This window comes from Sceloporus undulatus, chromosome 7, assembly GCF_019175285.1.
Source record: "Sceloporus undulatus isolate JIND9_A2432 ecotype Alabama chromosome 7, SceUnd_v1.1, whole genome shotgun sequence".
NCBI classification, from domain to species: Eukaryota; Metazoa; Chordata; class Lepidosauria; order Squamata; family Phrynosomatidae; genus Sceloporus; species Sceloporus undulatus.
In genome coordinates this window covers 10,935,521-10,959,958 of record NC_056528.1, presented here as the reverse complement: position 1 = coordinate 10,959,958, position 24,438 = coordinate 10,935,521, and the positions used below count along the sequence as shown (strand labels likewise).

Below are 24,438 nucleotides of genomic sequence, written 5' to 3'. Positions count from 1 at the left end.
GCGACGCTCTAGCCACACACTCGCCTCTCCTCCGCCGCTCCTTCTTCTTCTCTGCGCCCCCTACAGGCGCGGCGTGGAAGGGACAGAACGGCCGCCGAGGTGAAGCTGAGGGCGCACGCGCAGGAGAGCAGAGGGGGCCGGAGGAACGGAGAGGGAGGCGCATGCGCAGAGAAGGGAGAGCGGTGCGGCAGGAGCCAGGTGGGGGGCAGGTTCCCTGTGCGCATGCGCGCTCCTGATTGCTCGCTTCTTCAATTGCTGCCACACACACACACACGTACATATATGCAATTGCTTAGCGCCTATATATATATATATAGAGAGAGAGAGAGAGAGAGAGAGTTATCCTATGTATCTATCTATATATGGTGAAAAACAGATAGATAGATAGATAGATAGATAGATAGATGGTTATCCTATCTATCTATCTGGTTACCCTGTGTGTGTGTGTGTATATATATATATATATATGGGCATATATATCTATGACTATAGATAGAAATAGAGTGGATATCTATCTATCTATCTATATCTATCTAAAGTGTACAGTATATATATGGATAACTATATCTGTATGTATGTATGTATATGTGTGCTTGTATGTGTGTGTATGTATACATATGGTGCCCCAAAGAAGAGATACAAGGACTCCCTGAAACAACATCTCAGGCTTGGCCAAATTGATCCCCAGCAATGGTCCTCCCTGGCCTCGCATCGGGAGGCATGGAGACGCACTATCCATGATGCTGCAGCCTTTTTCGAAAGCTCACAGTGAACGAGTCTCGAAGAGAAACGACGACGCAGAAAGAACCACAACCCAGAGGCTTTCCGCTGTGCATTCTGCAACTGGACCTGTTTGTCCCGGATTAGCCTTTTTAATCACCAACGCGCTGCTTCTAGAAAGCGAGGGATCATGAGTCCTTCCTGAATCTTCGTTCGTGAAGTAAAGCCATATATATATATATATATATGTACATATATATTGTATATACATATTTAAATAGGCTGAAGAATTGCCATATGTGCATGTGTTTGTATGGCAGCTGCTTAGCCTATGTATATATATAGTTTGATATGTAATTGAGAGCCAGTGTGGAGCATTGCTTTGAGCATTGGGCCATGACTGTGGAGCCCAGGGTTTGAATCCCACTCGTTGCCCTTGGGCAAGTCGCACTCTCTCAGCCTCACAGGAAACCTCTTCTGAATCCATTTCCTGGAGCCATCCGCACATGGCCCTGCAATCCATGCGGCCCAAAGCCCTTTCTCTGCAGATTTAGCCGGAAGGCCTTCTTACAACCTTCTCATCTCATGCCTTTCCCCCATTATTTGTGCGGCGCAAGTGCCTTCCGAGGTGGGAGGTGAGGTTTTTTTGGTCTCCTTGCTTAATTGCTTTGAGGACATTTACATACCTGCAAGTCCCTATATTTGGAAAGGTAATTTTCATGTAAATTTCTCCCTCTGAAATATATATAGCATTGCAAAATCTAATTAATTAAATTGGGTGTCCTAACGCAGAAAGCTTGCTCAAAATCTATCTGAGTTCTATAATTCAAACCCTGCATATATACCTGTCTGTGTGTGTGTGTGTGTGTGTGTGTGTGTGTGTGTGTGTATATATATATATATTTCAGGAGAGAGTGAGCTGGGATGGAATTGCATGTTTCTGCAAAAAGGAAGGCTTGGTGGAGATGTGTCTTATTCATGAGCAAATGGACATTTATGGACTCTTTTGGGGTGGGTCAATGCACATGGCTATGTGCACATGAATTTGGTTGCACAACGTTTCAATAGTGGCGTTCTAGTGCTGCACAACTTCTGTGTCACTCCATTTACGCACCTACTTTCTTTAATGCAGGTAGGGTCCATATACACTAAAACAGGTAAATAAAATGTCCTGCTTTATGTAGAGGTAGGATCCGTATCCCGCTTCGCAATCCACCTTCATGGTCCATCTCTTGACGGCGCCTGGCATTGCATGCACAACCTGTCCCCCTCTTTGTGTGTGTGTTCTGTCTCTCTGTTGTGTGGGTTGTTTCCTCCTTTCCCTCCCCACTGAAAGCCAAGTGGCAAAACAATTTACATTGCAGCAGCCAAGCGAGGTCTGAAATCCATTATTGCTGGCGCTTATCTTCAAAACAGAAGTCAATTTATCCCAGCTGCTGCTCCCCACTTCTTCACAGGCCTCATGTGTGCGCATGGAGGGCAGAGGAAAGGGGGGGAAGGGTAGCTGGCATTGCATGGGAATTGCCCCCTTCCCATTTCCAAATTGACCCAAGGCTCCCCCCCCCCCCCAAAAAAAAAGGCCAAGAGGGTCCCAAGGGTGGCATTGCCAGGCAAAGGAGGCAGAGGCAGCTCTCTCTCTCTGTGTGCCACTGTGGAATCTAAGCCCTCCTCTATAATTCATAAGGAGAAATTACCTATAATCTTTTTATTATTCTCCTGTCATTGAGTCGGGATGGGGATTTAAGGCTATTTTTGTCACTTTTCCTGACGGCTGCTTTGCTCCCTGGACCCTCGGAAAGAGGCTCAGCGAAGAAGGAGGGGAGGCAAGGCAGGGAGGCAAGAGGGAGGTAAGGCGAAAACGGCTGGGAAAGGACCTTTCGACCTTGTCAGGGGTCTTTGGAGTCTCAGGCGTCCAGCCCCACTGCCTTGCCTTGACCCACATCTCCTTCCAGGTTTTGGTGCTCTGCTCCTCGGGGCCCAAGCTTGCGCCAAATGAGTGGCACTGTCCCCAAAGTGCCATGCAAATGTATGGTGCTATATAAATAAACAACAACAACAACAATAATAGTGCTAATTCCCACATTGGAATGTGTCAACTAGCTGGAAAGTGGCAGGTGAGTCCCAGCTCCTGGAGGCCTGGTAGCTGGGTCTCAGACAGTTAGGACTAACTTGCCAGTTCCTTGCCTGCACTTAATTCAATGGGATTAGGAGCAAGATGTAGGCCTCCTGAACAGAGTTTACTTTTCCCACAGAAGAAGCGAAGGCTGGCTTCTTCTGCTCCGTGGCAAATGCCACGGCGCCAATCCCTCCTGCCAAGGGACCCACAGCCTCTTCAATGTTCGTTAATCACGCTTCCCTGTGTAGATCTTACTTTTAATGGGAGAGCCGCAAAAAGGCATGCTGGGGACGGAAGAGTCCCAGAGAAGGAGAAAATGGGGGCCAATGAGCCAGACCCCCGCCTTAATGGCCCTCCGAATCTAGTTCAGTAAACAGAGAGACTTTGCGCTTTGCCAACAGAGCAGAAGAAGAGGAGGACACTCTGGGATTAATTAAACTCTCTACTTTCCAATTGCCGGCGTAACCTTTCCTTTATGCACTTTGGTGGGTGTACAGAGGGAAGAGTCAAGTCTATAGGGCTCTGGGGCAATGGGGGGGGGGCACTTTGGCACATCCTGCAACCCAACAAGCTGGGCATTTAATGTGGCACACCTTCGCTCCAGAAGCAGATGCCAGACATGCCCAGGGTCGGAGCTGGGTTGTGGGACAGGCCAGGGAAGGATGGGGGACCCAGGCAGGGGACAAAGCCGGGCAGAAGACCCCCAGGCCTGGTCCTGAATTTGCACCTCCCCAGTTCTTTCTCCCTTTCTCCCTATAGGAATCTCAGCCTCCAGCTCGTCCTTATCTCTTTCCTAAGCAAGAAGAGGAGTGTAGGAGCATGGCCACCAGGCAGATGGGTTTTAGAGTCCTTCTTATGCTCATGGCCAAATTTTCCTGGTGGTTGTGGTCCATATCTCCTCTATCCGCTTACTTTGAACGAGGATAATAATTTAAGGTAATTAAACTTTGCAATCATTTTACAACCCACAGATGCTGCAGCATTTGCTTTCTGCTAATTTAATAAATGGACCGATCCCGGTGTTAAAAAGGAAGACAGATAATGGATTTAAACCCTTTAAATGTCTAAAGATCTCATCAAAGGAAACCACATAATGGGAGTGTTTTGGGCTTTGGTAAACAGCATCTTTGTCAAAATCTGGAGACCGCTTGAACGTTAATTGCCTGCAGGAAATCTAAAAGGGGTTTCTCTTTCGGGAGCCGAAGGGAGACCCATAGAGCATGCAACAACCAGGAGACGGTCATCACACATTGAGGTGGACTTGAAGGCCCATCACAGCAATTAACTGTGTTAGATTTTTGGCTTTTCTGGCTACTTTTCCAACTGGAGGAGCAAACCCGAAACTCATCTTTTTAAAAAGGGATATCACGTTCTCCCCTCCTACGGTGCCATCAATATTTGATGGGAACGTATTTCTTCCTCTGCTGGAATTTCCTCGGCTACGACCGACCGCCACCGTAATGGAAATCTCTCCCCGAGGGAAGGAGGACTGGAGGAGGGTTTTGCAAAGCCATTGGCAGCACCCAGGAAAAAAAGCCATGGAGAAGGAGAGCCCCTAAAATGGCTTTTCAAAATGCACCATCTCTCTGTGACACTTTCCTAGCGACCGAAGGCACAGAAAGATCCAGATGGGGAAAAGGCAAGGGCTCCTTCCCTTCCCTTTCCCTTCCGCAGGGCAGCCGTAAACTATATTTTGATGCCTCAGTGCAAGAAATGAATCCCATGTCCATGTGCTTCGCCTTGCGCATGGCCCTGCCTTTCTGGCAGAAGCACTGGCCGCCAATCCTCTCCCTTTCATCCTTGGGATATTTACTGGCCCCAAGAGAGCTTTTAGGGTTGCTTTCACCAGGTAGTTCTTCAATGAGGTTGGAGCATTTGCTGCTGGACTCTCTCTGCCGCTGCCACCTCCTTGGACTGTTTAGGGTTTTCTCCAGGTTTGACTGTTCAACTATCACTCTGGAGAGCAGGGTTTGAATCCCAGCGCGGCCATGAATCACACTGGGTGACTTTGGGCAAGTCACACTCTCCCAGCCTCCGAGGAAGGCAATGACAAAGCCCCTCTGAACAAATCTTGCCAACAAAACCCTATGATAGGTTGGCCTTAGGGTCGCCATAGTCGGAAACAACTTGAAGGCACCCAACAACAGCAAGAACAATAACAAGTAGACCAAGTGGCTAAGAAGCATAGGAGCCAAGGCAAGGAAAAGCAGAGGCAGCTGGTGGCGTGGATTTCAGTGGAGAATGTAAAAGGCTCTGGCCAAAGTGCTGAGTCCAAAAGCCTAGAGCGGATTCATATGGGTCAGAATGCCCATCAGCCATTCCCGGTCAAGAAGCAAAGCCGCTCATCTCAAGGGGTGGCCTCTGCCCATCGTGGCTCCAAGATGGCTGTTCGGGTCAGGACCGGCTCCCATCCTTTTCTGCACCCGCCTCTCTTCCTTCTGCCAGGCTGGAGGAGGAGAGGTGAGTAATGGCCCTGGAGTAACGTGGACAAAGCGGGAGCAGTAAAGATGGGTGCCGGAGTATTACCTGTCATCAGGGCCCATTGCATCTTGCGGCCTGCTCCTAATGGGCTGCCATATATCTTACATAAGAGAGGCAAGTGAGTGCTGAGACACGCAGGGCTCACCTTCCAAGAGCACTCAGGAAGCGAAAGGAGGAAAGGGGCGAGGAAGAGAGAGGGGTGTTTCAGTGTACTTGCCGACGCACAAACAAGGCACTTCACTGAGCAGCCCTTATTTTCAAGGTCTTTTTAGCAATCAAAGGGAGAAATCACCTTCTCCCTTCCCTTCCCTTTTGCTTTCCTGTTTTCTAAGAGGATGAATCCCACCATGGACCTGGGCAACAGCCTCCAGAAGACTTTGCAGATGACAAAAGTGTCCAAAAGTGAGAACGCGACACGATTTGGCTGGGATGCGGAGGGGCTTTGGAAACCTTTCCTTCTCTCTCTTTCTGCAGAAACCAGTGGCCTTTTCAGGAACCTCCCATTCTGGGATTCTTCTTTCCATGAATGGCTAAGAGGAGAACAGAACAGAAAAGAAAAAAGGAACCGATTCATTTGTCATAGGCTTTTTAATCAGTGGAATGCCCTTGCTTTCTAGAAATGCTGGCTTGTAGCAGAAGCCATATACGTACAAAGAATTAGAAGCAGATGCATTCATAATATTTCTGTGGCACCTAAAAGAAAGCTAGCTGTCTGTCTGTCTGTCTGTCTGTCTGTCTGTCTATCTATCTATCTATCTATCTGTTGTTGTGCTAACAATGGCGCAGATGGAATAGTGCCAGGCAGGTGAGTGGCCTTAGCACAAATGGCAGCTGATCTCTTTCCTTGCAATGAGGCTGTGAACCTGAATTAATTTGACCTTTAAGAGATTGATCCAAAGCCTCAGCCCCTCTCCTTCCTTTAGGCTCAGCAGCACCCTGTATTTAAAGCTGCTTTAAAACTCTGGCTGCTGGGAAACTCCAGTGCGGTCCTTTGGGGGAAAGGACTGGAGGTCTCCAGCGGACATCAACAAGCCGATTGTGGGTGATTTCTTTTGCATATAAAGGCTTCGCAGCCCTGGCTGAGAGGACCCAATGGAGGCTTTGGCCAGTATTCTGCCTTCCTTGGCTATCTGGGGACAAACAGAGGAATCCTCCACCTTTCCAGGAGTTGGGGGCCTTCGTATCTTTGCAACAGCTCTACACTGGTTGCTCTGACAGGGCTGTTTCTCTCCCCTCCGCCTTACCCTTGCTCTGTCCCAGGCTGAAATATTTAATATTTAACCACCCCTTAGTCTGTAAATAATTCATGGCGCTTGTCTCAGCAACCTCAAACCAGCCGCAGGTTTTATTGTTGACATGAGGGAAATGCTCTCCTGCTGTCCTTAACTGTTTTGTTACATGCAGACTTCCAGCAATTTCCTTCTGGTCTGGACTTTTGTAGTTCACTTCCCAAAATCAGGGCACCGTAAAGGACCAGGGAGACAAATGAAATGGAGACGGGCTGAAAATTAGGAAGAACCTCCGGAGAGTAGGAGCCATTTGACAATATCTCAGAGAGCGGTGGAGTCTCCTTGTTTGGAGATCAATGCATGGCAGAATGGGGTTGGGTTGGATGGCCCTTGGGATTCAATGGTGTGCCCTGCATTGAGCATTGCAATTGCATAACATGTGCCCTTAGATGTGGTCCACACAAGCTGTGCTACCAAATGGGTCCTTTGTGTTTGTAAACAAATCTTCTACCATCCTTTAAGCCCTTTTAACCCATTTGCAGACTTCTATAGCAATATTTTCCCCTAGGGAAGGTTGGCAGGAAAGCGTGTGTGTGTGCCAGTCACCCAAATAAAACCAAAAGAAAAGGGGGAATGGGTCGGGAAGGAGGGCAGGGAAGGGGCCCCTGCTTTGCCTCGAAATGGAGTCTGCTCTTGTTCTCCTCCCAAAGCTTCCGACACATTTGCCATGGATATGAAATGCGCCACAGCGGAGGGGGCTCTGTCTCTCTTATTTTTGGGAAACTGTTCTCCTGCCATTTCATTCCATTAACCCAATTAACCAAGTTTCCCCTTCAGACAAGAAAGATCAGGCCAAGAGGAGAGGAAGGAGGAGGAGGAGGGGAGCCATGGCCAAACTTTCCCTGCCTCCTTTCAGCCTTCCTCAGAAAAGCTGGCAATGCCTGTCCGCACCCGCCTCTGCTCCCATGTCCATTGCTCATCCGATGACTCCTTGCGCTTTTGACACATCTGAGCACTTCATTTCTGGCAGGGAAGCATCGCCAGGGCTGCCTTCTAAGGTCAGGACAAAGCCAAAGCATCACTCAAGTCCAGGGAAATTCGGGATGCCATCTCAGGACTTAGAATTGCATTTATTGCTGGTTATCCAAAAAGACAACATAAAAGTAAAAACCCCAGATCTCTGTCAAAACCGGGCCATGGCCACGGAATGACTTAATAACTGAATTCATTAAACATAGCCAGGGGTAGCCGTGTTGGCCATGTAGCAAAGTAGAGCATCATCCGAAATCCACCAAACAGGGATACTTATATTGGGCCGACCCAAAGGCGTATTATACATGTTGCGCATGAGCATCTGCTTCCCTTTGCATGGTTAAAAAATAGAATGACTGCCATAGCGTCTGAGCAATTGGTGGGTGCTTAGTGTGTCCTGATGGAGGGCATCCCCAGGACCTGCCCCACATTGGGCCACCCTTTGGCCCCCGGTTTTTGGCTCCGAGACCTCAGGTCTTAGCTGGGCAAGGCCCGTTTTGCTGCAGAAAGCGAGCCAGGCTCCATTGTGTGCTGGCTGGATGTTGGCAAAGCCTACGTGCGTCTGCTGCTCAAACACAAGGAAAGGAAATTCTCTTTTGATCGCCTTTTGGAGGGCAAAAAGAAAAGGAACCGGGCCGGCTTCCAGCTTCCGACTGTCTGTCCCACAAAGCCGCTTCAGTCGTTGGCAGAAAAACAAAAGGAAGCCAAGGAAAACAAATCCAGAGAGCCAACAGGTCTTTTGAGGAGGACGCTCCTTCTCCCTCCTCAGCAGAGGATTGGAGGGGAGAAATCTCCCTTTTGAGCGTTTAGTCACACACATCAAAGGAAACAAGCCTCCCAGCCTTCATTTGCATTGTGCAGCCATTAGATGTGGTCCAGTTACAAAGGCTGTGCTTGAGAAGACAGAAGTACATCCCAGGCTTTGACGGCAGCAGCAGCAACGGGGAGAAGAGGACGGCTCAGCCAGGCAAATGATCACCCGGCCAAGGCTCCTTCCATTTTTAAAAAGACAGAGCAATTGCTTTGGCTTCCAGGAGACTCATTACGGCCTCCGCTTCTGGGCACCTGGGGCTGCGTAGGTGTCCAAGTGTGTAGAAGGAATGGGTCCAGGACTGCTGTGCTCCCCACCTGAAAGCCAATATGGGACATTGTAGGCATAGAAGATAGCGGCTGAAGGGAATGGCTGAGATCCAACATGGCAGTATGGGCTTTGCAACTTTGCAAAGCTACGGTGCAAGAAAACTTGTTAGCGCATTGCAAAGATGTGGGTCTCGGCCCTGGCAAGAATGGCCCAGTGTGCGTTCAGACCTTCTGTGGCACATTGTCAATTTCTATGCATATCAAACCCTCCTGATGCACACTGGGCACGTCTGACACACACCTAGGCCCTTCTGATGCATCCAAATGCAATAATAATAATAATAATAATAATAATGATTTATTTATAGCCCGCCCAATCACAAGGAATCCGGGAAGATGACAACAATAAAAATATAGAGAATACAATAAAATAAAATACAAAGAATAACTAAAATACAATAAAATAATAGAGAGTGACGTGAGTTACAGTAATTCCCAGTTAGGCCTGATGGAACTGGGCCTGTCTTCTTCACTCCCTCCCTCCCAGGTCTGATGAGGACAGTTGGGACGGAGGAGGGCTCTTCTTCTTCAGGCAAGAATATCCTTTTTATTAATTTTAATTTCATTCTTCTCATTAATTTAAGAGAAGAATTGGTGGAGAGAGTGACGTAAGTCACAGTAAATGGGGAGAGGAACTAGGTAGGGAAGGCCTGCCTGAAGGGATCCGTCTGAAGAGCCTTCTTAAAGGCTGTAAGAGTAGAAATGCCGCGGATCTCCTTTGGCAGGTCATGCCATGTTTTTGGAGCTGTGATGGAAAAGGCCCTCTGGGTGACTGATGTTAGCCTAGATTTTATTGGCTGGAGTAGATTCTTCCCCTTCGAGGACCTTAGAGTGCGGGACGGACATTACGGAAGAAGGCCATCCCTTAAGTATTCTGGACCCAAGCCATGTAGGGCTTGAAAGGTAATAATCACCAACACCTTGGACCTTGCCCAGAAACTCATTGGCAGCCATTGAAGGGATTTCAAAACCAGTGTTATGTGATCGTTACGTACGGTTAAGCTTAGGGTTGTCTGGCTCCATCTTCTGCAAGACATCTAGCTATTTTAGTTGCAATCAGAGTGGATCCAAGGGCCATCACCCATAGATTAACAGAAGGCACTCCAGGGGCAATCTATTCCAACCCATGACTGGTGCACGAAATTACAGCTCATGTCTTCCTGAGATGGGACCGTCTGATCTTGGTTTCGAGGCCTCCATCGAAGGAGAACAGACCCCCTTTTCTGTATGTAGAGAGATCCCGAGACTATCTGAAAGAAAGAAGTTGGCAGCATGAGCTTTCATAGACTAACGTCTACTTCCTCAGATGGAGACTACCTTCTTGTGTGAGTTTGTTCCCCGGCCGAAGAGCTCATGCCATCAGGAAATTCTCCATCAATGTTGGAATCTTCATTGCTGTTTTGAAGCCATTTGTCCCAAACTGGTCCTTATCGTTTTTGAACCCCTGTCCTCCAGAGCAAGAGAAAGCAATGTCTCCCTGCAGCGTCTATGAGAGGACAGCCTTCCATAGACATCTGGAGATGGCCACCTTCAGGGGCTGAAAGAGAGAGAGAAGGCGAAGGGGCTGAATTTTACTTCCCCCAAAAAAGAAGCTGTAAGAGACTGAGATGTCAAAGAGGAGGCAGTGGAACAAATTAATATAGCAAACTGCAATTAATCACTGGAGGGAGCAGGCTTTGCATTTATTCAAGAATTCAGCAAGTTTTAAGAATGAAGCAGCCATTCTGCTTAAGAAGAAAAGAAGAAGCAACTTAATCTATCATTAAGATCAGGGCTTGCAACTGGAGTGTAGCCAAGGCTTTGCCTATCTGTTTGGGAAGGGAAAAAACACCCTGAGGGTGGTCTTGGGAATTATAGACCAGCAAGACTGACTTTAGAACCGGGTAAATGGGCTGCAAGAATGATCAAAGCAAGCCTGATCTGTCAGGGCAAAGCAGTGGGGCTCCCAGCCGAAATAAGGTTCCTTGAGGGAGCCAAAGAGGCTGTGGAGAAAGGATCCCTGGCAGATAAGAGGTACTGGACTTCTCAAAGGTCCCTGATAAAGTTCCTCACAAGAGGCCATTCAGGAAACTGGGCAGATCTGTTATGGATTATGAAGCATCTTGTGTTTGGCTGCGCTTTCAAAATGCGTTAATGACTTCCCAGGGAAGGAGCTCAATGAATGGCTTTGCAAGGAAGGCCTGGGCCTCTCCAAAGGGGCAGAATGGCATGGAAGCTTTTATAGGGCTGAGATGGCATCAAAAGTCTGCTTTCTTTGGGTCGCCACATTTTTGGGTGTTGTGAGAGAGAGGAGGCTTTTGTATTTTTAATGTTGTAATCATCTATAAATAAATGTATTTAAATACTACTACTAGTAGTAGTAATGTGTTTATATCCCTCCTCTCCCTACAGATCAAAGTGGGTTGCAATGCATTTCAATAAAACACGGAGATGTACAAATAATAAAACAAACATAATCCCCCAACCCTTCCCCATAAACAGAAACATTAGCAATAAAAATACAGATTGAAAATAAAATACAGATTAAAGTAAATAGATACAGCCACTCAGATAGCCTTCAGGGCGGGGCATAAAGAACACAAACAAACAAACAAACAAACAAACAAACTGCGCTGAGTCCCGATCTTGGGAGAAGGCTGGGATATCAATACAACAGTCCTAGTCCTATTCCTCCTAGGAGTGTCATCGGGGTCCTGAGTATCCTGCTTCCAAGCTGCCTTTCAACCATCATGGCTTCCAAGAGGAGGCTCCTAAGACTCTGGCAGACTCTTCCTTTCCTTTCCTTCCGCCTCTTTCCTGGGTCTCTGGCCAGGTTTCTCCGGGAGGAACCAAGGCCTTAAAACTCATTCTAAAACCCAAACGGCCAAAACATCTATCTATCTATCTATCTATCCATCTAAAAATCCCATAAGACATATCTACCATCAAATATAATATAAAATCGCGTAAAATGTAGTTTAAAACGGACCAGAAAAAACCATCAGTTTCCCATGATTGGTTTCACCTATTGTTTGTTGTTGTTGTTGTTGTGATGCTTTGTTTATTTAGCGTGGCAGACTGAGCAGAAAGCGACAGAGATGGAAAGCAGAGGGAACCTGAGCCATTCAGCTCCGAAGCAATGGCATGATGGATACGGCCTCTGCCTTGGGAGGGAGAGAGAGAGAGAGAGAGATGGCTCCCCAGAGAGGCCCCGTGGTCCAGCCCTTGAAGAAGGCCCTTTGGACTACAACTCCCAGCATCCAGCAGCCTCCCCTCCTTGGAAGCCCTGCCTTTCGGGGAGGGACTACAACTCCCAGAATCCCCTGCCATGGCGTCCACTCCAGGCTTTGGCCTTCTCCAGGGGAGCTGTCCCTGAGGCGAAGGCACTGGGCCGGAGACCTCGGGGAGCTCCGACGGAGGGGAAACCCGGAGTGGGCCCTCTCCGCACTTGGACGGGAAAAGGCCCCCCAAAACCCGGCTTGGGCCGCCTTCTCCGCCGGTGGCGCCCCGGGCGCGGCCTTCCTGAGAGCGGGGCAGGGATCCGCAACGGGCGCCAGGAGACAGGGCCCTTTCCTTGGCCACGAAAAGGCGTTAGCAAATGACTGACAGGGAAAAGGATCCCCCATCGGGCACAAAAGGGATCTCTGGGGATCCATTCTCCCCCCAAGGGCAAGCGGACCAAGGAGGAGACAGCCTCCCGCCCAATCAAAGCCCCGGATCAGCCGGGGGCCCCTCCGATTGGACGCCCCGCCCCTCACGCGCCTCCGCCAATCAGCGCCTTTGTTTGGGGTTAACGGGCCGAGGAGGGGCGCGGCTGCCTGTCAAGGCCAGCTGACCAATGGGGCGGGCGCCGGCTCTTAGCCCCGCCCCCTCCCGGGCCGCTCAGCTCTTGTCCCTCCGCTGGGCGTGGCTCTTTTCATTTGCGTCATCACTTGAGCCCCGCCTCCGTCCTGGCCTGCCTCTTTTCTCAGAGCTTACTGGGTGAGGGACCTGTCAGCCCCTCCCCCCATCGCAGGGATCCGATTGGCCACGACGCTCTCTCCGTTCTCCTGATTGGTCCACAGCTTCCTCCCCTCCCTCCCTCCCTCCGTCCCCTCGCGCTCCCACTATCATGGCCGCCCGAGCGGCTCAGGCGAGCTTCTCCCTCTCTTACCTCCCGCCTCCTTTGCGCGTCCGGAGCCTCCCATAGGCCGCCTTCGCTGCCAGTCAGGCCCAACCTCCCTTCCGGCCAGCCTTCGGAGGGCGACGATTGGCTCTGGTTGCGCGTCAATCCGAGCGGGTGGACCAATGGGAGCCGCGGGGAGTCCGCGTGAGGGGAAAAAAGAGGCCGAGGTGGCGGCGGCGGGCAGGACACGGGTTGGGGCGGCGGATGCTGAGGCGAAGGCATCTGTGTGGTGAACGGAGGAGAGCGGGAGAAGAAGGAGGAGGAGGAAGGGGGCTGTGGGAGCGGAACCGGAAGTCGAGGGGAGGGGGCCGGAAGGGGCGGGGCGAGCGGGAGGCGGCGGCTGCAGCAGCGGCGGCGGCGGGATCGGGATCCCGTTCGAGAGGAGGAGGAAGCGGCGGAGGAGGATGAGGCGCGCGGAGGGGAAATGGCCGCCGAAAACAAGCCGGAAGGTGAGCGCCAGAAAGAAAGGGAACGAGAGTCATCGGGGGCGAAGCGGAGGAGGGCGCATGCGCGGAGCCCCCTACCCAGCCTCGGCATCGCCTGCCCTCCCCTCCCCTCCCCCGAATCAGGCTCCGAGGGAAGAGAAGGGAAGGCTGGCGAGGAGGAGGAGGAGGAGGAGGACGGGGGAGAGCGGGAGGCAGAGGAAGGCCTGAGACCCCCTCCCTCGGAAGACCCCCCCCAGGATTGGCAAAAAGGGGGATCTGCCATCCCTCTCCCCAAATGGCCCTCGATCGGAGGAAGAAGGGAAGGAAGGAAGGAAGGGGCAAAAGGCCAGCGCCATCAGCCCTTGGGCTCAAAGGCACAGAGAAGGGCCTTCGAAAAGAGAGAGATCACACACACAAGAGCCAGGGAATGCCTGGAGGAGGAGGAGGAGGCACTGGCCTCTGCCTGTGTGTCAGAACTGGGTTGAAATGGAGAAGGAAGGAAGGAAGGAAGGCACACACACACTTCATCTGCACACACACAAGGGCCACAATTCCATCTGGTAGGGAAGGAATGGGCCTCTCTCTCTGTGTGTAACGCTTGAGCTGAAATGCAAAGGGATAGGCCTCCCTTGAGAGAGAGGGAGAGAGGTGCAAGGGCCATATGCACTCTCTCACACGCAGCCAAGGGATCTGGAGGCATTGGCCCCTGGGTGTGTGTGTGTGTGTGTAAAACCTGAGCAGAGAAGGCCCTCCTTTCCTTAGGGCAGAGGGAGAGAGAGAGATGCACACCACACACACACACACAACTGTCACCGTTCACCTTGTGTGTGCCACATTTGGGCAGAAATGCACAGGAAAGGCCCTCCTCCTTCCCCTTGGAGGAAGAAGGGAAAGAGACACTCAAACACAATGGTGCCACGGTGGAGGTACTGGCCCCTGTGTTTCCATCTGAGAGAGACACACACAAACAGACACACACAGGCGCCAGCATTCGTGTTGTGTGTCTGTGTGAGAAAGGGAGATGCCAGGTGAGCCTTGACTGACCATCCGCTGCCCGGCTGTGATGACGTCTGACAGAGGGAGGGGCGCCTATGGAGGCCCATGTGCTCCTGAGGGGTCACTCTGGCAGCCATAAGACACCATAAGAGCAAAGGCTCTTCCCCTTTGCTCTCTCTACGAGGAGAGGAAGAGGATGGCAAAGAGGCCTCATCCGCTTCCCTTGACCCACAGGCAGCAGGGCCCTCTCCACCTGTTCTCCTAGGCCATGGCAGTCGCTCTCTCTCGCACACGCAGCACTGGCCCCTTCTTCCTCCCTCCTTCCCTCCTGGACCAAGAAGAAGGGTCAGGCATAGCCCCCAAACCAGGGGAGGGCCAGCCAAGACTCAACAGGCATCACACACACATTGTCCCACAACAGTATGAATTGGTCCCTCCCTATGAAGAAAACCGACTTTGGGCAGAGATAAATTTGCAAACACATGGTTGTGGAGGGGGGATGATGGGACATGCAACACTTGAGGAGACCGAAGGGCATGGAGGCACACTCCACTGTGTCCAGAGTTGAAGAGGTCACAGTGTGTGATGCTTTCCTATGTGTGAAGAGAAGGACAGGGATGTGGAGGAAGACTAGCACCTGAAGGAAAGCTAGGAAGCAGCGGAGGGCCTGGTAGAGGGAAGGTGCCCTTTTTCGAAGCCTGGCTGCTTTCCTCCACCAATCAGGCCTAGGAGGATAAGGGCGTATTTTTCCACTGGCGATGGGTAGCAAACGTGGGTAGAGCAGGATGCTTCATCGCTTACCCTGTGACTGCTCATCCCTCTGCTTGGAGGGGTGGGCCCTGCCTTTTGAGCATATGCACAGGCACATGCCTCCTCCTCCGCCGCCATTGCCACCGCCTTGGGAAGGGGGCAGAGAGGATCTCCTGCCGGTGGAGGCGCAGGTGGGTGACTCCAGGGATGCTCTCGGCGGAGGAGGAGGTCTGGCATTGGAGGTGCCGGGTGGGAGGGCTCTGTGTATGGTATGTGTGCAAAGGGACACCTTCCCTGGTTCAGAGACAGTTTTGAGGCCCTTCCTCTTACACTTGGATAAAGGAAAGCATTGCATGGAGGTACCTGTGGAAAGGAATAGACTCTATGGCATTTGTTCAGCCTGCATGCTTTGGCCCACTTCTGGCCTGGATGCAACCCATTTCTTTAGGAGGGATGCTTCCTCCCTTCTCTCTCTGTGTTGACTGTCTGTCTGGTGGGTCAGGAAGTTATAGTTAAACCTTTGCTTTCCTAATACTTCTCTTTAGAAATAAACAGATATAATGTATAGCAACAGCTGAAAGAGCACACATATTTAAAGGTGTTGGCTGGCCTTGCTTCCATCACATCCTCCCCTCTTGGCTCCAGCTTGTGTGTGTACTCCAGACACCCTTGCAAGGTGGCCTAGGGGCCACGGAGCTGTAGGAGACTTCATCTGCCTCTGGTACCAGTTGGCAGAGTGTTTATTCTCTCCTTTGCTTCTCGCAATCTGGGGGCAACAGAGGAGGCAGAGCTTGGCAGTGTGTTTTTTGCACAGATCAGTGTCTGAGGGGGAGAAGGGGCAGGTAGTGGTAGGTAAGAATCCCTAGAAAAGTTAGTGTCTCCCATCCCCAAAAGTTGGCTGCTAGATTTGCAGAGCCCTTGATGTTCATGCAGAAGGTCCAAGGTCCATCCACTGGAGACCTTAGTGAACCCTCTGCCAGTAAGAGGAGACCCCCTGAGCTCAAGGGGCCATTGGCCTCTCACTGTGCTGAAGGCAGATTCAGGTGGGAGGGCTGCCTTCCTCTCCGTCAAGAGCCCCGGTGCTGGTGTTGGTGGTGCTGGTGTGGGATGCTCTCTGGTCCCTCCCCTGCCTTTGCACATGCTGCCAGTCTGAAGGAGCATGTACAGCTGGGAGGCTCTGTGCCTGGCGTCCTTGCTCCCGCATTCTCTGCGAGGCAGCTTCCTTCCGAAGGCGTCACTACTCTCTGTGCAAGTGGGAGGTGAGCCATCGTCCACTTACTCCATTCTAGTAGCGTGGATTTTTGAACCCTGGTCTGGTGATCTTCCCCACTCTCCTTTCCCTTAAATATTGGTTGTGTGTGCTTCTTATGGATTGCACTGGTCCGTTCTGCTGCTTGGAATAGGCATCCTTCTGTTGCATGTGCAGATCACCCTCATGCTGTGTATGTTGTGGGGTATGTCCTGGCTTCTTGCTTGACCTTATCTGTAGGCGATGATGATGGAGCATCTGGATTATTCTGGTGCTGGCAGAAATGTTAATTAATTCCCACAAAATATTTGGAACGTCCAGTTGTTTTGAATCTGGACTTCACCAGTTATTTTGAATCTGCGGGTGGAAAATGCAATGTATTTTGATTCAAGGCCTTTTGTGTTGTTTTTGTTGTTGTAGATGGGATGCTGCTGTGTAAGCTCCGACGTTCAAGCTGGAGTCTTGTCCCAGAACCACACCAAATATAGGGGTAGGGAATGTGCAAAATATGGGTAGTGGTGGGGCATCCTAAGACCCACAGTTTATGTGGTAAAAAATGCAGTTCAGCTTCTGTTTTGACTGTGTACTGATGCTATTTCACTGAAGGTACAGATTATGAAACAAAGTGGGCATGTAGCCCTTTTGTGCTTCAAATATTACTGCTTATTATTTCAGAGGAGGAATCCTCCTCTGAAATAATCATGCTGAGAGTGTCTGTTTGGGGTTAAAATAATGAGCCAGGCTAGCAAGCCCTACATTTCAGACTAGTATGTTTTGTATAAAGGTAATGTTGTTGTTTGATATGCCACAAGCGTTTGAAATACCGGTACTGTGTGGAATTTCACTGACAAGACTTTCGTTATGTCTTGGAATGAAAGGGCGAGCGTGGTAGTAAACAAGACTTAAGTGTGGAAGAGGCGAAAATTCTGTAACTCGCTGGTGGAAGTTGCCTGGGGAGGAGAAGGCGGATCAGAAATTCGGAAGACGATTCTTTTATTGCGATTCCACAAGGGGGTAGTGATGTACTGTCAAAGATATTTGCAGCAGAAATATTGGCCGGTCCCTTTTAAAAGACTTCAGATGCCCATGTTGAAGGAGTATAGTTGAGCCTTAAGTTAATGAGATCTTCAAAAGAATTTCATCACTGGACAATTTGAAATGCTAAACAATAGGTTCCTTTTTCGGAAGGGATGGGGGTTGGCAGTCAAGTGTAAATGTGTACATGTGTGCTTCCCAAGGTATCAAATACAACACTGCCTTTTTGTTGGTTACATCTGGGGACATTCAATGAGATTTGGTGGCAAAAAGCAGGGCCCAAACTTCAGTTCAGTGGCTGCGAGAAAAGAGATACAGGATGTTTACTGTTAAAAGATTACAACTCATCTCCCTGTCCCAAACAACTCAAAAAGCCATTGGTGTTTTGTCCCCATTCTGATCTTGTTTTATATTTCTTTGCATAGCTTTGTCAGAAACATTGGCCAGGATAGGATGGTGGACTTCTGCCGGATCCCACCGCTTCTGTCCAAAGCACCAGTCCCCCCTTCCTCCTGGGTCTCCTTCACCCCAAGGCACTCAGGCTGATCCTCTGGAGCAGGGTTTCAGTACCACAGAATGGGGGGGAAGGCTCATTTCTGGCAATGCGGGGTGCCAAAGTACCTTGTGGAACTTGGCCAGAGTGTTTCTTGGAATCATAGAGTTGGCAGAGACCCCAAGGGCCATCTAATCTAACCCCATTCTGCCATTCAGGAGGACACAATCCAAGCACTCCTGACAGATGGCCATCCAGCCTCTGTTTAAAAACCTCCAGAGAAGCAGACTGTACCAGACTCCATTGAGGGATTGTGTCCCACTGTTGAACTACTTTTACTGTCAGGACGTTCCTCCTAATGTTGAGCGGGAATCTCTTTTCCCTGTAGTTTGCATCCACTGCTCCATGTCCTGTTCTCTGGAGCAGCAGAAAACGAGCTTGCTCCCTCCTCAATGTGACACCTCATCAAATGTTCAAACATAGCCATCATGCCACCTCTTAACCGTCTCTTCTCCAGGCTAAACATACCCAGCTCCCTATATCTCTCCTCATAAAGCTTTGTGGTTTCCAGACTTTCCACCATTTTGGTCACCCTCCTTTGGATGTGTTCCAGCTTCTCAACATCCTTTTTGAATTGTGGTGCCCAAAACTGGACACAGGATTATTCCAGGTGATACACCAAACAGTACACTTTTAAAACAAGTCTCTTGCCTGCATTTACAGAATCACAGGTGCAAGTTCCTAAAATCATCATTTCGTCCTGCCCGTGTTCCTCAATCTGTTTAAAAAACAAGAAGTAAGGACTTGAATTTCATCATAGTAACAGGAGTGCGAGTTGGGATAATGCAGCAAGACGGGGAGTAGATGGAGCAGCACATGCTGGCCTTATATTTTAAGCTTTTACAGGGATGTAACGTAAGGTGGATGGATTTCACGCAGAAGAGCGTTTACTACACACCCTGAAAGACGTTTCGAACGTTGTTCTTGTAAAACGTTCAGGAACGCTAGTTCTTCTGGGATGCATAGCAGCTGCTCACATGTTCAGGCGATTAACCTGCAAGGGCACTTGTTTCTGTGATCTAATAAGGCAGAAGACCCACCTTGGCTTGCGCCCTTTTCTCTAAGACCAGTGGGACTTCATGAGAAATTTGTACTTGTCACGGGACGGGAGGCGTCAGATGTTGTTGGTCATGTGAATCATCCTCACGTATTTCTTTCCTCAAAGGAGCATCCTGACCACCATGTTGGCACAAGCTGCAAAATGCATCTTGAAGGCTGGTAATAAAATTCTTACGTCACAGGGGGGAAATGGGATCATTATGAACTTACCTTCTTGAGAACCCCTTTCTTTGAGAGGGAGTAAATGTTTCATCCTTGATAGTATGTGTTATCTCTCTTTGTCTGAGTGAAACCAAGTTTATTATATAATTTCGAAATAGGTTACGCTGTCCTTTCAGAAGCTCAGGTTGTTCTGGACAGCCTGACAATCATTCTCCCCAGTACCAACCTGCCATTAGTAAATATGTATTGCAGCTTTCCTGGCCTGACCTTGTATGCTTATTCTCTCTCCCCCCTTTTTTCTTTTGCTGGAGAAAAATGGCGAAATTTCCATCGCTTAATCACATGATACTTAACCTCTGTCAAAAGTATAAAGGGAGCCATTCCTCTCCTTTAATGATTGTACAAAGACAAGCATTTCACTAGTGGTTTATAATTGGAGATGCTGTTCCGGTTAACTTATAAAACTTAATGTTTAATAATCTCGAGACTTAACTGTGTGTGAAATCAAGTGGGCTGACCATCTTGGGGAGTGAAATTCCATCTGTGTACTGTAAGCCCTTTGGCTGCCGGATAGAGAGATGCTCAGGGAAGGCTTTTCTTGGAGTGCTACAAGACACTAGTTCCATCTTGAGTCTGTGTCCTCCATCTTCTGGGTTGGCAGTTCAGGAACCCCATTGATGGGCATCATTCTTGGGCTTGTACTAGTTATTCAATCTCAAGGTGCTAGAGACAACAATAGTGCCCTCCCGTCTCTATTGTAGTGTGTAGCCTGATGGAAGAGTTAGGTACCAGTCTTGATGGAGTAGTGAGGGAACCAATATCATAACCCAGCACGTCTTCCTTGGTGCTTTTGACATGTCCCCTTAATTCCATGGATTTGTTGACTGTACCTCAGATGTCAAGGTTTGCTGTGGCAGCATGAAGGAAGTGCCAAGAGGAGGTGGGTTTGGTGTGGGGTCACACGTACTGTACCATCATTGCTTTCTTCAAATCCAGTGGGTTTTCCTATTCCTTCTGGCATTGAAGTGGGAATGTGGGGTGCTGGGCTGCTTCTGGTGGTGTCTGTTGCAAAATCCAGATTTAAAGAGGCTAGGCTTTTTGTTGGGGAAAGCCCCATCCCTGCTCTGTTTGCTATATTCACCTCTGCAGCTTGATGAACAGGTGTCTGAAGGCCTGGTTCATGTTGGAGGGAATTTTTTTGTGGTTGTCTGATTTGATTCTTTTGCTTGTAAAATGTAGTACACAGCTGCTGCTGCTGTTGAAGAACAGTTGAATTCTGGTTTTATTGACCGACCGTAGGCTAGGGGCAGCAAATCATCAACCGAAGGATCTTTGCTGTGGAGTTTGATGTTAGTCTATCACAGCCTATCTGCCTGCAGGATTTGCTGGAGATCTTCACTGGCCTTCAGGCTTTCAGATAATGAAGTGGGAAGGCAGTAACTCCTGTTTGGTTGCAAGGAATCATACTGGGACTCTGCTCTCTTTTAAAAGAGGACATATTTGGCCTCCTTGGAAATTTGAATGAGCATTGAACTTGCCACAGGTAACGTCATGTACAAGTAGTAAGAAAAAGTAAAGTTTCGCTCATTTCATTCTCATTTTCATGCAAGGAATAATCAAGAGTGGAGTAAAAGTAGGATGGCCAGCGTTGCAATGCCTGGCCCATGTAAGGCAGGGAAGAAGGCCCCAGGGTCTGTCCTTGCCAGACTTTGACATTCAGAGGCCTTCATGAAGAGAAGCAAATGCGGTGAAAAAGTTGGAGGGCCCTCCCTGTTTAGAAGAACAGTGGCTGCATTTAGTGAAAGAAGAGTTAAATCAAGATAGGAAAAGAGCTTTTAAAAGTATTAACTTCCAAGTAGGATGGCCTGCCTCCATGGCATAACACTTCTGCTGGAGGGATTGTCATTCATTTATGAAACCCTAAACTAGGTGGGCCATAGTTGTGGGTCACCTGGAAAGGCCCTCTTGGTGGTCTCATGCCAGGTGGCTTGAAGAAGCATGGTTGTCATTTTGATTCAGAAAGGTTCAAGGAAACTCTTCTTCAAACAATGTGTGAATTCACTTATAAAACCCCATATGAGAAGATCACCATCTACTGCAATGGCAGCAACGGGGAGTTGGACAAGACGGGGATTAGAGGTATTGTTAGTGGCCACTCCAGTGAAATCTTGTATCTTGATGCCCTAAAGGTGTGTTGGCATCCTTTTGTCAATCTCTAAATGATGTGTGGTGTATTGGTTGTGTGGTGATTTGTACTGTTGAGCAAGAGCAACAATGCCTCTGTTTCCCTTCCACTCCCATCTTCCCAATTTGTTCTGCTGAAATGAGAAAAGCTCAAGGGTAACTAGAAATGGCTCTCGGAATGGAAGGACCTTATTACAGCTATTCAGCAAATGCTTGGAGGCACAATCATATTTAATCCCAAGTGTGTGTCTTTTGCAGCTGGCCCAAGTTGGTAAAGCTTTTTAGGATTGCTAGTAAAAGGCAGTCCATGCAGTGTGCCCTGTTCCCTGCGTCTTCCCTTCTCCTGGATTTATTTGGATCATCCGTTTTTCCATTTTTCTTTTATATTTTATTTGTTGGAATTGCGAAATCTCACCTTCCATCAAGAAGGCAGTTGTGGCAGTATATAGTGAGTCTGGCATATTGGTGGGCTAGCCATTTGTGGATTGGATCTCCTGGGGATCACCGTATTAGCCAGTGGTGCCAATTAGCCACATTGCGACCCATTGATTAATATGGGCTTGATCTCCCAATCCATGGGGAACCAAACCCCACTGGATGGGAAGGGCCTGCTGTGCCATGAAGGATATCAGCACATCATTTAAAGCAAAGGAGAAGGAAATGGAACAGAACCATATACTGAAAAGTGTCACCAGTGAATGAGGTTAAAGTGTGCCTTAACATTAAAAGCCTTTTGTGTCTTTTAAGTCTGTCCAGGGCTCTCCAGGGATGGCATGGAAGGAGATGGTCCCTCAGGTATTATTTATTAAACTAAGTGGACGTACTCCATATATTTAAACTGAAATGTTTGATTCGGAAAAGAATTCAAACTACATCTCATGTGGTTTGAATGTTTAAATAAATTCATAGATTTACCTGGCAGTTATTTTTATTGGAGTCCTAGTAAGTCAGTTAAGAGAAAAGTGTTTTATTTCTCTTACACTGTTAAAAATTTATAACATAGCATTGAAAACTGTTAGCTGAAGAACACCCCAAGAGCCGTGTGTTAAAAATACAGATATTTTGTCGCTGCAGTCATCTGGAAAATTAATTACAAGTTTGACGTTGATCAGTCTGACTAAGATTGGTCTCATTTATTATGTTATTAGTTAATTTTATGAAACATTGTGGTTTGAAAAGAAGAATCTTCTCTTCAGAAGAAGGTCGAAAATGTCTACGCCATTGTTGAATGGAACCTTCCAGGAATTATAAGGCAAGGTCCTGCTTGAACAAAAAGGACCCGGTCCTCCCCAAATGTGCCTCTGATGAGGTATGGTCTTTCAGGCAGCCTGGACCCAAGCTGTACAGGACACTAAGGGTCAGAACGAGAAACAGGCCCAGTACCTTCACTGCAAGTTGGTGCACTTAGTCTAGAAGAGCAGCACACCATTTCTGGAAGCCTTTTTCTCACCTTGGAGTAGCCTTCTTTTTGCCAGTCCTCCTTAGCGCCACAATTGCATTCTTTTTAATAATAATAATAATAATAATAATAATAATAATAATTTATTTCTGTTTCCCGCCTCTCCCAATGGATCGAAGCAGGATTACAAGCATAAAACCACAATAACATATCATCATTTAAAAATACAATTCATGACACTAAAAGCATCATCTAACATGCGGTATTACAGCCCAAAGTAGGATCTCTTCCGGCAAGTTGTTCCATAACTTAGGGGCTATGGCTGTATTCGCTCTGTGGGACGTTGTTGTTAATCTGATCTTTGAGTCTTCTAATAAGTTCTTCCCAGATCTTCTGAGGGTCCGGGGCGGATTGTGTAGGGAGAGGCCTTCCCTCAAGTAACTTGGGCCCGAGCCATGTAGGGCTTTAAAGGTAGTAACCAACACTTTGTATTGCACCCGGAAGCTGATTTTCTTTTTTCTTTTAAAACAATAGGGTATCCATTTCAACATAAGGCAGCTTTTGCCCCCTAGTTATTACCATGCATCTAGATATTACTCTGCAAATGTGCGTTCTTTGTTTTAGGTTCTTTTTGCTTCTCTGCCTTTTATTTACTTCCTTCTTCCATAATTATTGTTAAAGTGAAGTGCTCCATCTGCAAAGGTATGTGTGTGTGTGGATAACGTTTCAGGGCTTGGAAAAAAACCTAGTGCCCAGGAGCAAACCTAAACAGTACAAACACAGTCACTCCAGGGCTCTGTATTTGAAAAAGGACCAGCTATCTGCCTCCACCTCACTGGAAATGGCACTGGTATGTATGGCTGCTTTGTTCCTTTTCAAGCACACATTGAGCTTTCTACCTGTCACTCAGCCGGCTATTTTTAGTCCTACTACCACTTTCAGTCCCCCCCCCCTCCATCTTTTAGACACCGAGCCTTTTTGTTGGAATATTCTTAGATATGTTTGATCTCGCTCAGTGATTTGAGCTGGGCTTGTGACTTAAGCAGTCTGCCTCGTGCATTTGGTGCCTTTTTTAAATCTCTCATCCGTAAAGTGAATGGGGACTGGAGGGGGCTGCTTGAGGTGTACTCCAGCGTCTGGCACAGAGTGGCTTGGAAGTCAGCCCCTTCCCAATCTACATACCGGCCTCCTTTAACTGCTCTCAGCCTGGGAATAAAGGTGTTGGGAACAGAGGAAAGAGGCAGGCTCTGAACCGGCAGCCGCAGAGAGTTGCGCGGGAGTAATTGCGTCGGGGAGTTCTGCCATCACATTATTATATAGCGAGGACTTGATAGAATTAATCAGCTTGTTTATGATCCAGAAGAACTGCACACTAGGTAAATGAGGGACAAGATGTTCAGCCCAATATGTTATTTTTTCAAATCTTCAGGAGAAATGTCTTGAATCGGATAATCAGGCTGCAGTCTGTCTCCAATGACATCTTTATTTCCTCGCTCTCAAAAATACTTCTCTCGACTCCCAACATCACCTAGAGGGATAATCTAGCAATTCTGCCTAAGAGCAATAACTTCATTAAGTACATTTCTTTGTCCTCATTCATAGCCTGCCCACGAGCGACACTGGCTGTTTTGGAGAGGCATTTCCTATTACTGTAGCCATGGCTTCCTTCCCATCACGTTTTTTGGTTCTAAATACATATGGTTTGCCTGTTAGTGACCCCGTCCACGTATGTGGGGCAATGGGGCAGCCAAAAGGGTTGGGCTG

At 48.5% G+C, this 24,438-nt stretch overlaps 1 protein-coding gene and 1 long non-coding RNA gene across 2 annotated transcripts in view; one reads left to right on the top strand and one right to left on the bottom strand.

The window, feature by feature from the left end:
- Positions 1-7,657: 7,657 nt before the first annotated feature.
- On the bottom strand, positions 7,658-11,680 carry LOC121936645. Its single transcript, XR_006105002.1, has 2 exons — positions 9,714-11,680; positions 7,658-8,706 (listed from the first exon to the last, which is right to left on the bottom strand). It is a non-coding gene; the product is annotated as an uncharacterized LOC121936645 (long non-coding RNA).
- A 1,502-nt stretch (positions 11,681-13,182) lies between these two features.
- LOC121936644 (calmodulin-binding transcription activator 1-like) overlaps positions 13,183-24,438 on the top strand; it is a 31,699-nt gene continuing 20,443 nt past the window's right edge. The window contains exons 1-2 of the mRNA XM_042479075.1: positions 13,183-13,311; positions 16,703-16,772. Of these exons, the coding sequence (XP_042335009.1) occupies positions 13,267-13,311; positions 16,703-16,772 (115 nt within the window). The 5' untranslated portion in view covers positions 13,183-13,266. The remainder of the gene's footprint in view (positions 13,312-16,702; positions 16,773-24,438) is intronic.